General features: G+C 34.6%; 1 protein-coding gene across 1 annotated transcript in view; it reads right to left on the bottom strand.

Moving 5' to 3' along the window:
* The window catches only part of ATP11A (ATPase phospholipid transporting 11A), a 121,595-nt gene that overhangs the window by 15,864 nt on the left and 93,638 nt on the right, over positions 1 to 12,093 (bottom strand). Inside the window, exons 19-26 of the mRNA XM_009276143.2 lie at positions 11,138 to 11,389; positions 8,429 to 8,603; positions 7,066 to 7,168; positions 6,665 to 6,810; positions 5,646 to 5,705; positions 3,941 to 4,068; positions 2,070 to 2,205; positions 1,481 to 1,504 (exon numbers count right to left, since the gene is read on the bottom strand). Of these exons, the coding sequence (XP_009274418.1) occupies positions 1,481 to 1,504; positions 2,070 to 2,205; positions 3,941 to 4,068; positions 5,646 to 5,705; positions 6,665 to 6,810; positions 7,066 to 7,168; positions 8,429 to 8,603; positions 11,138 to 11,389 (1,024 nt within the window). The remainder of the gene's footprint in view (positions 1 to 1,480; positions 1,505 to 2,069; positions 2,206 to 3,940; positions 4,069 to 5,645; positions 5,706 to 6,664; positions 6,811 to 7,065; positions 7,169 to 8,428; positions 8,604 to 11,137; positions 11,390 to 12,093) is intronic.

The raw sequence follows: 12,093 nt of genomic DNA, 5'->3' as shown, positions 1-12,093 counted from the left end.
CTAAATACTGAGAAACATCCTGGGGGGATTATGTTTGGAAGCAAGCTTAATGGTATGTAAATTTCAGTCTGACACAGGCATCAATCTAAGTGAGAAAAATCGACTTTCTTCATTTTTTACTGGTTTTGCAACAATGGTGCTTAGTTCATTTCTGGAGGGAAAGAAGAACTCAAAATTTTTGCTTCAGCACCCATTTTAACAATTTGGAACCTAAGTTGAATCATCTTATATCATTTATAGTATTAGTGTTACCTTCGGCCCTTTTATCCCCTTTCCTGCTTTCTACCTTTTTCCTGTTCCATAATAACATATTGTTGTGGTAAACGTTTCAAATCTTCAAATCTTTCATTTACTTTTTCCAGACATGAGCATAATTTAAATACTTGGAAATAACCATCAACACCAACTAGCATTCATGTATGTATGACCTCACATATGTATCTCTGACTATTCCTGAACACTAACGTTTTTAAGCCTTTAAATCTAAAATTGCAACTCAAAATCTGTAAGTTTTATACATACACACAAGCATGCATGCTGAATGACGATGAATTTTCTAACCCACTCTGACACTCAAGAATCAGAATGTCTCATCAAGCAATACATTTAATCATGAAATATTAACATGGGTATCTAGTTGTAGACATATGCATTCAAAATTTGGAAATTAGGCACTAGTCTGGCTTTAGAGCTTTATCAAGAAGAATTTGATTTAATATGTGCAACAGAAGTAGACTAAAATTCCAAAAAGGAACCCAGTCAGAATATTTGCAATACAAACCGTTTACAAAATGTGTACAGGTATGAGAAGTCTAATTTTCAGGACTATAAATACAAGCTGATGCAGAGTTTTGAACATCTAACAGAACATAATGGTACTAGAAAAAGAAGTGCTGCAGTGTACAGTTACGTCTAGTGGAAATTCATTCTGTCCTTAGAAAAGCTCCTTCTAACAAGTGTTCTCTCACACTCTAGAAGTTCATTTCCCTGATAGATGTCACAAAGATGGTATTTAATATTTGAATATTGCATTTCTAGCAAACATGTACGTTGCATACAGGCAACAAAATTGCGCCCAGTTTATTTTCTCTTACTTTGAGGACCTTTTCTAAAGCCATTCAAGCACTTTATAGCATAAACTGTAATAAATTTTCTATAGCAGAGAGAGTCAGCAACAAAATGTAGGTCACAGAAAAGCACAGAACAAAGTAACAAAACTCAAGGAAGCAAAAAGCCTACTTTAAAAAATAAATTCATGGCTCTTTACCACACCACTTATACCTTAATATTCCTTATACTCTCTCTATATAAAGTTCTTTGTATTTTAAGTACTTATAAAGTAGCAATAAAGAACATTTCTATCTATAGGTTTAAGTGATTCTGAAATAATTATAGAAAATACTTAACTGCTCTTTAACATTTTAATTAAAGAACAGTGAAAGATGAAATGGATATCATGACAAATCCACAACAATCTTACCATGTGAGTGCTGGTTGTCATTAGCTGAGGATAGGAAGAGAAGCAAGTAGCAAAAAGAAAAAAAGCACACAAATAAAATAGACCAAAATATCAATGGGTGAAATAAATAAAATGCAAAAGTTCTTAAAATTTGCATTCATGTGACTGCAAAGCAAGTAGAGATAGATTATTTTAAGCTGCCATATGTAAAAAATAATTAAAATATTAAAAAGCTTGTTACATTTAAGCTCTTTTATGATCATTCATGACTACTCTACCAAAAGCCTTTTGATATGTTAATCAAATATTCATCAGATGCATGTTAAGCACGAAACAGAAAAGTTACTATGTAAATTCTGAAAGAATACTTGGAATTTACAATATATATTTCTCCTAAGTATCTAGTCCTATGCCTCTGTTTACTGATACACAGAATTCCTATTACATAGTTCAGACTCTGCTGAACAGATAACCCATCTATCTCACCATAACCCATAAAACAGTTATCATCTGTGCTGGAAATCTTGAAGAAAACAATTAAAACTATGTTCATAGCACACTAGACGTTAAAGAAATTACCTCTGATTGACTGATCAAATCCAACACTAACCTGTCCGTTGCTGGTCACAATTGTGTTGTCAAACAAGAAATAGGCACCAAAGAAAAATACCACAGCATCAAACACTCCTAGGAATGTCCAGTAAATAAATGCACGCCAGCGCAGCAAAGCATTCTTGGCAACATCTCTGTGTAAAATAAGATATATACATTATCAGTATGTTCAAAAAAGCTTAGACAAACAATGTCACTCATACTGCTTTTTTGAAGGAAAAACAATTAAGAGATTGCATGCAAAACCACCACGTTTCCATGACAACTGTCTACCACTTCACATCCAAATCCTTCCTGAACATCTCCTCTTTATTTTTCTTTATTTTATTTTTATTAAACCTCTTTTAACTGCTGCCTGTAATTCTGCTTATTTCAACTGTATGGTAAATTCCCCTGTGCTGCACCTATTTACTTTTCAATCTTTCTACAGAAGATATCTTTTTTCCAGTATTTGCTGTGCATGTGACGATACACTGTAGATTTTCAATGGAAACACTAGAGGTCTCTGGAGACTTTGCTTTATTTCCCATGGGGTACTTTTATACAGAATATTGTAACAAAACAAAATATTAATTGCATGTGGAACATGCAAAACAAGGATTTTGCAGTTGCGTTGAAGCTTCAGGTCAAATCGGATTTCTTGAATGTTTTCCCACAAAAAATACAGGGATTGGTCAACAACAGAACTGTTCATTAGCATGCATTTTCTTATTACAGAAAAATTTAAATATTACAACTTTAGTTCTTGCCCACACAATGAGTATATATCAACTTGGCACATATTATAAAACACAGAGTAAATAAGAACACAGTTAAATGAAAATCCTGAATTACGGAAACATTTACTACCAATCAATACTTTCACCGTATGCACTTTAAAAACTGTCTGATGACCGTATGAAGTCATTTCTCCCCGCAGATTACCAATATACAGTGCAAAACCGTATGTGGCTAACAGTAGCCTCATCTGGCCCAGAACAACTGCGCTATTGCCCAAAACAGCTAATCTATTAGATATCAAAAACCAAATGTTTTTGACCAAATAACCTCTGCTAGCTCTCAAAAACCAGAAAGGTCTTCTGAATGACCATTTCTAAACTCAAAAACATTTAAAACATAGAAGAGAAAATAAAAATGGGGGGTTGGGTTTCAACAGTAATATCTTGTACCCCTCTTCAATTTCATCGGCAAAAACATATCACTGCATTGATTAGCCTTTGGGCATCTAGTATTACCTCTCAAAAAATGTTTTCCCTTTGATTATCTACTGCTACCACTCTCCAAAATGTACAGGTATTGCATCTGCAAGAATCAAAACTGGGCACTGTTCCTAATTCAGATGGCCACATGAAGTTAGTTGGCAAGAACTGTATTTCAAGTGGCTAAGAATCTAAATCCGTCACAATTTCAACGCACAGAAGTGAGTCAACAATATGCAGAGGACAATGTTGGATGCCACACAGAATACATCCTGTGATACAACACTACCACTCAGACCTCTTTTCTTTCAGAATAAAACACGTATGTAGAAGAAATGGTATGTTTTCTCTTTTTAAAATACTTCTGTTCCCCATGGCTGGAGGAAATAGAGAGTACTAAAATAAATCATATTTTGATTTGTAGAACAGTAATTTCTGTTTTGCTCTCGCTCACTAATGTAGCAAATAAATGGTGCGGATTGCAGTATGTAAATATACACGTGTATCTATTGTAGTTTATAGACTGTGCATGTGGTCTTCAACCCTTCTGTTGCAGTGTATCTGACGTTCTACTACAACCTTGTACAGAAATCCTGAGGACTTTGGTTATAACAGAGCTAGATTCCACAACTGAACAGTCAAACTTTGGGGCATAATGTATTAGTTTTACCTGTACAGGGAAGGCTCTCTCTTGAGTGTGTCTGCACTGACATGCTGTTCCATTAGACCGTACAAGAGGATAGGAAGGGAAGTGAAGCTGATATTGTACAGTGTTAGATACGCAGTATCGTATAAAGTCTGTAGATGGAAAAGAATTAAATCAGCTAGTTTTAATTTTAAAACATGACCCACTGCATGACACTTAATGTAAAAATGAATGAGTCAACTTCTTCAGAAAAAACAAAACTATATCCCTTCACAATGGAGGGAATGTCCCTGAACAGCTGCTAACTGATATACGACACAACTCTGCACTTGTACCCCATTCATCTGGAGGACAAAAGGTCAACTAAAAGATTGATTTAATAGTCTGGTCCACATATCGGCCCCTCCTGTCGTTTTCAACTATAAGACCAACTCCAGACTACTCAAACTGAACAACAGCAGATTCCTGTAGAGAATGGCACATCCACCCCTCCTTTTATCTCCTCCATGTCTATATATCATGGAGACATGCAGGGAGGAAGGGGGAGTACTCCAGAGGTTCTTCAGCTGTGGGTGACTGCAACGCGCTGTACAAAGAAACACCCCAACATGTCTTTGATTCTTCATCCCTCTGAAGTACTTTTCCATGTATGTATCATCATTGTAACTGGCACTCAAACTTACCACATCTCCCCATAAAAAGAGTTGTTTATTTCCCAAAACCTATTTGGTGATTGTTTATGCTGTAAAAATTGCTGTCAAAATCCCCTTTTTGATTCAGAATCATATTTAGCACTTAAAAGAACAGGAAATTTTACAACTAAATTTTCATCAACACATGCTTTCATATCTAAATCCTAATAATGCTTGATAAAACCCTACAGAGTTTTCAATGGTCATTTGAAATTAAAACCAAAACAGACAAAAAAAGTTCTGTCATTTTTACTCGTCCTGGAGCTTTCTTTTGAGACATTCCACAAATTCAAAGCAACAGTATTATTTCCTCCCAATTAAATGCTCCTCTTGTCCAATTTAATCCTGAAAACTTAACCCTCTTTTTGTCTAAGTCCAGTCATTCATGCCTTTGTTTTTTTGCTCCCTCATTCAGAGGAAAGAAGAGGTAGATTTTTCTGCACAAATCAGACAAGAGCAAAGGGGAAAAGCAAATAAGCAAAAACTTAGAAAGGAGATTACTGGATCCTCTCCTGAATGATGGCACTTTTCTGGTAAGCAGCAGTTCACTTTTCCTCTATCTTTCTGTGTTTATTTTTCCTTTTCACCTAATTGAATGCCACTATTTGTCTGAAGTTTGCAATTCATACCTGCACACCCCGGAGTAGACTAGTTTATTCTTCCATTTTCATTCTGAATTCTAAAAATGAACAACTAGTTCAATTACTTATTTTTCAGGATTGCCTCTGTCCATGTTCAATAAGCTTAAACCTAACAGCCATTTCACTTTGCATTGCCATTTCCAAATTTTGGTTTCTTGTATTCTTTGACTTTGAAAATAAACATTACTTTTTATCATAATTCATAAAATTGATTTCCGTAACTTAACTGCAATTGCCACTGAAAACCATATGAACCAAAAGTGATGCTCTTCTTTTTACAATGTGTAAACTAACCTAGAAATTTTCTCAGCTGAACAGGCACAGTGTTAAAGGATCAATTTTAAAAAAAAAATGCCAAAGAGAAAATGTGGCAGTGAAGGAAAAAGAGCAACTAACCTGTTGTGAAAACCCACAGAAGAACTGATATAAAAACTGAGGAAAAATGAAGCAGACGTTCTGAAAGATAAAGCGATACAGTCGTCAAGTGAAGTATAAGCACTAATTTATATGCTGTACAATGCTATAGCTATGTATAACCGTTTTATAATACTAGTAATAGTAAACATTGCAGGAACAGTAGAAAGAGCTGTGTACGTTAAACACCAACATTCTCATCTTGCAGTAGTACTGTTAAGAAAAATACTTAAAATATTTTGAAAGCAAACTTTATAAGGCTACAGTTTCAAAATTCAAGGGCAATGAATTTTGCGATCCAAGAGCACAGCTCAGTTAAGGCAAGGCAAATAAGGCACAATCCACAGTAGGACACAAACTGTGATAAGCAAGCATGGATACTCTGGTTACCACGGTCCCTAGCAAAGTAATTTTAAGATGTTTCTAGCTGTGATCCCAAACTTCATCCTCTCCTAACTATACATATAGTCAAACACTAAGACCTTGAATTATCTTCTGGAGGTTCCTTTCTATAATCTTCCATTGCTTACTGAAAGAACGTTGATTGGATCCCAACACTTGGTTGGGATCTGTCTAAACAGGGGGATGCACGTTATAAACTTTCTCCATCTACGCTATCCTAATGAATTTAGAAACTAATGTAAATTAAGTTATGCTAAGTTCTCAAATACTATTTCCAACTTGATTTAAAAGGCCACTGTAGAGAGAACCCAGAAGGTTCTGAAAATAAGTAGAACAGTCTGTGTTGGAATTGGGGGGGGAACAAGGCAAATTTTGCTTTTAAACATACCATAGATTACAGAAAATAGCTATATAAAAGCTGTTTCACTTCATGGTTGGATAAAAACAATAATCCCATTTCAGCTTTGCATCTGGCACTCAACAAAATCTCTTTATGGAATTACTGCTTTTTTGTACCATTGACTGTGCAAACTGTATACAGTTAGATATTACCATGTAAGTTTTTGAAATTTATGTAAGTAGAATAAGCATTCTCCTACCTTATAAAAGAAGTATTGCACAAGTTCAGATATCCTAACATAATAAAAATGCCCATGAACAAGCAACATTTTTTTCAAATGTTTAAATTTAGGTATTGCATAGTCACTGTTTCTCGCTGCTTGACGACCTTCTTTGCCAATGATTCCTTTAAAAAAAAGTGATGAAGCTGTTTAATAACTGAATAACTATTTCAAAGATACAATTATTTGAAAAAATATAGAATAATGCTATGACATTGATCTAATAAGAGATCACCGCTGTATCTCTTAAAATTTCTGGGGTAAATTCACTAAAAGTTGTCTATAAAATGTATAACCTGATTCTTTGAGACTGCCTGTTTTTAAGAAGTAAATGGTTTTTATCATTTCACTTGAATTAGTATTTTAAAAAGCACACTTACCTATACCAACATGTGCTTCTAGAATCATACTGACATCATTTGCTCCATCACCAATAGCTAATGTGATAGGATGCTCCTTTGATAACTTAATCAGTTTTACTTTCTGGAAAAAAAAAGTGTTAAAAACTCTTCTCTGTAATGGCTTCCTTATTTTGCATGAGTGTACGATTAATTAAACTGACCAACACAGTTACATAAGAAATTCTGTGAAGGGACACAAAACCAATATTACCCAAAGCAACTACTATGCATAAAGATCACAGTAGTTTCTTCATATTAAAGGTATTTGTTCCAAATACAAAATAACATTTTTCAAATACTTCCAAGCTATTTTGAGAGAGACGGACAGGAGGAAGGAAGAGCAGAGGAAAGGAAGATGGTTTTGAGATTGCTTAATGCTGTGTAAGTGCGTTAATAAATTAAAAGGGTTCCAGAGACAGAGCATACAATTTCAAAGAAATCCTGAAACTAAAGACTGAAGGATTTTGCTTTCTTAACTGTGCTGAAATTTTTTCTTACTATTTAAGAAAAGATAATAGGATTCTGTATGCATCTGCACACTGTTGACATAGAAACTGTTCGAAAATTTGACTTCAAATCTCTCCATTATAAATGATCACCTCTGTAAATTTGGTACCGAGTCAGCTGCAACTGAAAACTTCTGCAAACTTCCAGACAGTTAAAAGGGCTGGCTAAATACATTTGTTAAAATGAGTAAGGGCTACATACGCTGTACCTGAGCACTGAGAAAAAGACATGACAGTTTGGAAGGAAAAAAGAAGGGTATATTCCAATGTTTGTTTCCTTTAAAAGTTCTTCAGCAATATTGAGATCTTTCAGTAATGGAAGGTTATGTTTTTACTTGATACAAACTAGTACACAACAGTCAAGAAGTACTTAAAAATGATAATGCACACATTTTTCTGTCTGGATTCTTTTTTCTTGGCTTCCCACTTACGTTAAAAATAGAGAAGAAATATCACTCTACAGTAATAAATAATGTAGGTTCTTGTAGTATCAACAGATAGTAGACTATTCAAAGCTTGTTAGGTTAAAAAGGAAGCAATTAGTTCAGTTCATTAAATATGTTCATTTATCAGCATGTACCAACCATAAAATTTGCTATAATATGTACATAAATCAAATTCAGGTGCACAGCTGGGTGCCATTTTAGCATACCATTATCTAAATTGCTTGCCAGTAGAAAACCGCCCCCCCCCCCCTTTTTTTTTGGCTTTTTCTGTTTTAAAAGATATAAAATTGAATGGTAACATTTTAAGTTACTGTAAGTCATACAGAATATAAGCTTTCCATATTTACATACATGCACAGCTAACAAACAATTACGAAATGAAATGCAAACCTGTGCTTTTTGCAGAGGTGCCATTCGACAGCATAACACCGCACTGCAGTTCCTGCAAATTTCAAGAAAGAGCTCTCTGTAGTTACCAGAACTCCCATCTTGTCTTGGCTTCATTATTAATGATAACGCTGCTCCATCAATAATTAAACCATAATCTTGCATATCAGTTGAAAGTCTGTTCAGGGATAAAATATAAACTAAGAGTCACTGTAAAATTCTCAGACATATTTTGAATTTGGCAATAGCTCTTTTGTGAAAATTAATTAATGAAAAAATAATGAGTACGGAATACTGCAAAATTAATATACTTCTAAAGGAAATTCCTTGTACAGGACTGCTATTTATGACATTTTAAAATTCTAGATTATGTTGAAAATATTCAGTGCTTCACCAGTTCAAAGACAGAAATCTGATACCTCAGTGACTTCACCAGTGAGTATGAGTGTATAATTAATAACCTTTCAGTTTGGTTTGAAAGGGCTCCAAGAACTGCAGTGAGGTAAACTGAGTTGCAGGAAGAAAGTTAATGTTGTGGCACATTCCGTAATATAGAGAAAAAAGTTAAAGGGAAAGGCCTTTGGTACTCTGAAATCTACTCTGATGAAGACAATAACCTTGTTTTTCAAGGGTCTACGTTTAAGGAAGTAAACCATGCTTTGAAGGAAATGCCTGAAAGAGACTTGCTGGCCTGGAGAGATAAAGCCACTGCCTACATTTACAGTATGTATACTTTGCGTTTAGTGTGGTGGCTAAGTCCAGTACAGGTACACCTGTAATTATGATATTATAATATAATTATTATATATGTTATCTACAATATTACAATATATTATTATATATATTGATCTATCACGGGTATACCTGTAATAATTTGGACATTGCTAGAAGTTTAACCGTGGTCGCACGAAGCACAGTTTAACACAATAACATATGCTGAGCAATGGGGGAAGATGGTCCACACTGAGTGCCGCACCACAAGAGCGGTTTTCTGCAGCATCCAAACTAGTTGTTTCAGAGCACAACTGCCTGCATTACACAGCAGCCTCAGGCTCCAGCTCAGCAGTGAGTTGTATAAACGTACATTGAGGTTTATTTGTGCTCTAGTTTCAGTGCTCCGAGGTTATACTACTGTGCGTGGGTTTTCAACAAACATGGTTTCACCAGGACCAATGTTTGTGAGAAAAACACCACATTTATTGACATTGACGTATTTTAAGCTTCTCCACCTTCACTACTAGAACACAAGCTATTTTTGACAAGTAGTGTAAAGTACTGTAAACTATATTTAATAACAGTTCACAAACATTTTCAGCACTTTGTTACCATTGGCACAAATAGGGCAACACCATTAGTATACAATTAGATCAACCAAAAATGTATTATTATGAAGTCCAGACAATGTACTGAATGTTTGGATTGTCAGCCTGAATTTGAATATCCAGGCAGAATCCTGCTATTACTATCTTTGCAACTCTGGAGCCAATGACAAGAAATTCTGATTAGTCTTACTGTCTAGAAAATTGGCATCAATAAGTAGTTAAACAAACATGTTTAAACATATGTTGTAAGAGCTGTGGGATTGAAGCTAAATGTGGTACAGATAATACAGAGAAACACGATTTATTTAACTGAATATACAAATGTGCTTGATTAGACCAATGGGGTTTAAAGTATAAGAGCAGCTAAGAAAAATGCTCAGGCTCAGAGTTTCAAGCTGTAAGGCTAACAGTTTTAGAAACTCTCTGCTAAAATATCACAAATGATTGTTAGCTTGTTGTTCCTTTACTACAAACTTATTGCAAATGCATATAAAATGGACTTGCTAGCTGGTTCCATATTAAAAAGAAAAACAAAGCAAAGCAAATACACACCACTATGTCTGGAAGACAATAACTTCTTTTCTTAATAACATCTTAAGATGATAAAAATGTTTTAGAATCTAATTGTTAGGTTTTTACAGTGGAACAAAAGAGCAAGTAATGTGTACCAACTACTAAGCTTCAAATAAGTAGCCTAATTTATTACCTGTGTTTACATTATACCCGTTTTTTTGCTTTTTAATGCCATTTTCTATCTTCTTCCATGTTATGTTTCATGGAAATCACTTCTGTATACATGATACCTATCCTTCTCTGGATATTCAAAATACACAGAAGACAATGGTTTCTTTACAGTTTAGGGCACTTTAAATATTTTTATACACACCAGAAGATTTGGTACTATGCTGTTGCCTGTTACCTGTCTGTAAGCGTATCACAATCTTCCCTAGAAATAGCTCAGTAGGGCCAAATATTGTTGCTCCCTGTGGCCTTGGTCTTATCAAGAAAGTCACATCACATACTAACTCTGATTACAGGAATAAATCATGTCTGCTTCCTTTTTAAAAGTTAGAAACAGTATTTTGCTTTACTATCATTTTTGCCAAGAATAAATATTTTTGCAGTGGAAAAATATATAATTGTCAGTTGTGATTTTTCTTTTAACAGTTAAAGCAGTACCAGTAATGAGACAGAGAAAGAACCACGACTGTGAAGATTTAAACTTATATGGAACAAAATTATACTTAATTGCCATACAATAATTCACACTTTAACAACAGAAACTGAAACATAGTATGTTGCTGCTCTTAAGGTAATCTATCAATCATTAAATTGTTTATTAAATGCACGGAAGCCCAGTCCTGGCTTAAAAATTAAACTTTTTCCTTACCCTGAGAAAGTATCCCTGGTTAAGCTGCCATTGTGTCTTAGGACAGTTTTGCTTAGGTCAAAAAGCACATCATGTAAACTCTGTTCCTCAATTTTCTTTGTGGTTAGCTCAAGTATTTGTGTATTTCTCCGGAACAGTTTGCAAGCATAGCAAGTAGCTGCAGCAGTCTCCATTTTGTCTCCCGTCAGAACCCAAACTTTAATTCCAGCTTTCTGGAGTGCTTCAATAGTGTCAGCAGCTTTTTCTTGTAGTCTGTGGAAGTCAATGGACAACATACATTGATAGATTGCTTGGAAATGAGAAATTCAGAGGTCCTTATTGAAAGTTTCCATAACCAAATTAAAAAATTCAATAAAAGTTATCACATCGAAGAATTTTGCCCAAGGTGTGAATCTAAAAATGTTTAGGGGAGTAGTACATTACAAATAATTAGTTTTGACACTGTCAAAGTGCTCGAAGTTTCACCTTTCATTTATACAGCCTAAAAGACAAGATGCTTCTTTCCCCAGACAAGTACTTCAATTAAAACATTTTCAGTGCTTTCAGCTAATGACAAACAGCGAAGTACTGCTGAGTTATTAAAATTACCTCCCAGTTTTAACAGAAAGTTTATTTTTTTTTAAGACCTAAATTCTCTTCCTTCATTTCCTCAATACCCATTTTGTACTTCCTCCAAAACTTTTCCCTACAATTTGTTCAATAAGGTATTACACGAACTGCATGTAAATGGCTTGAATATACTGATTTTTGTACACTTAACTATTGTTACTAGCTTACTAAATTATAAAGTTACCATGTGTAACTTTAGTAAGCTAAGGCTATGGAATTGATTCAAATAAAGGGTTTTTCAAATAAATCTCTAATCCAGAAAAAGAGTTACAAGAGAGTCTTCAACTACTTGTGTTCAGTTTTGGGCCCTGTGTTCAGTTTTGGGCCCCTCACTACAAGAAGGACGT

The sequence above is a fragment of the Aptenodytes forsteri genome, unplaced genomic scaffold (genome assembly GCF_000699145.1).
Source record: "Aptenodytes forsteri isolate BGI_AS27 unplaced genomic scaffold, ASM69914v1 Scaffold96, whole genome shotgun sequence".
NCBI classification, from domain to species: Eukaryota; Metazoa; Chordata; class Aves; order Sphenisciformes; family Spheniscidae; genus Aptenodytes; species Aptenodytes forsteri.
The sequence above is the reverse complement of the archived record's forward strand: the minus strand, read 5'-3'. Positions and strand labels throughout refer to the sequence as shown.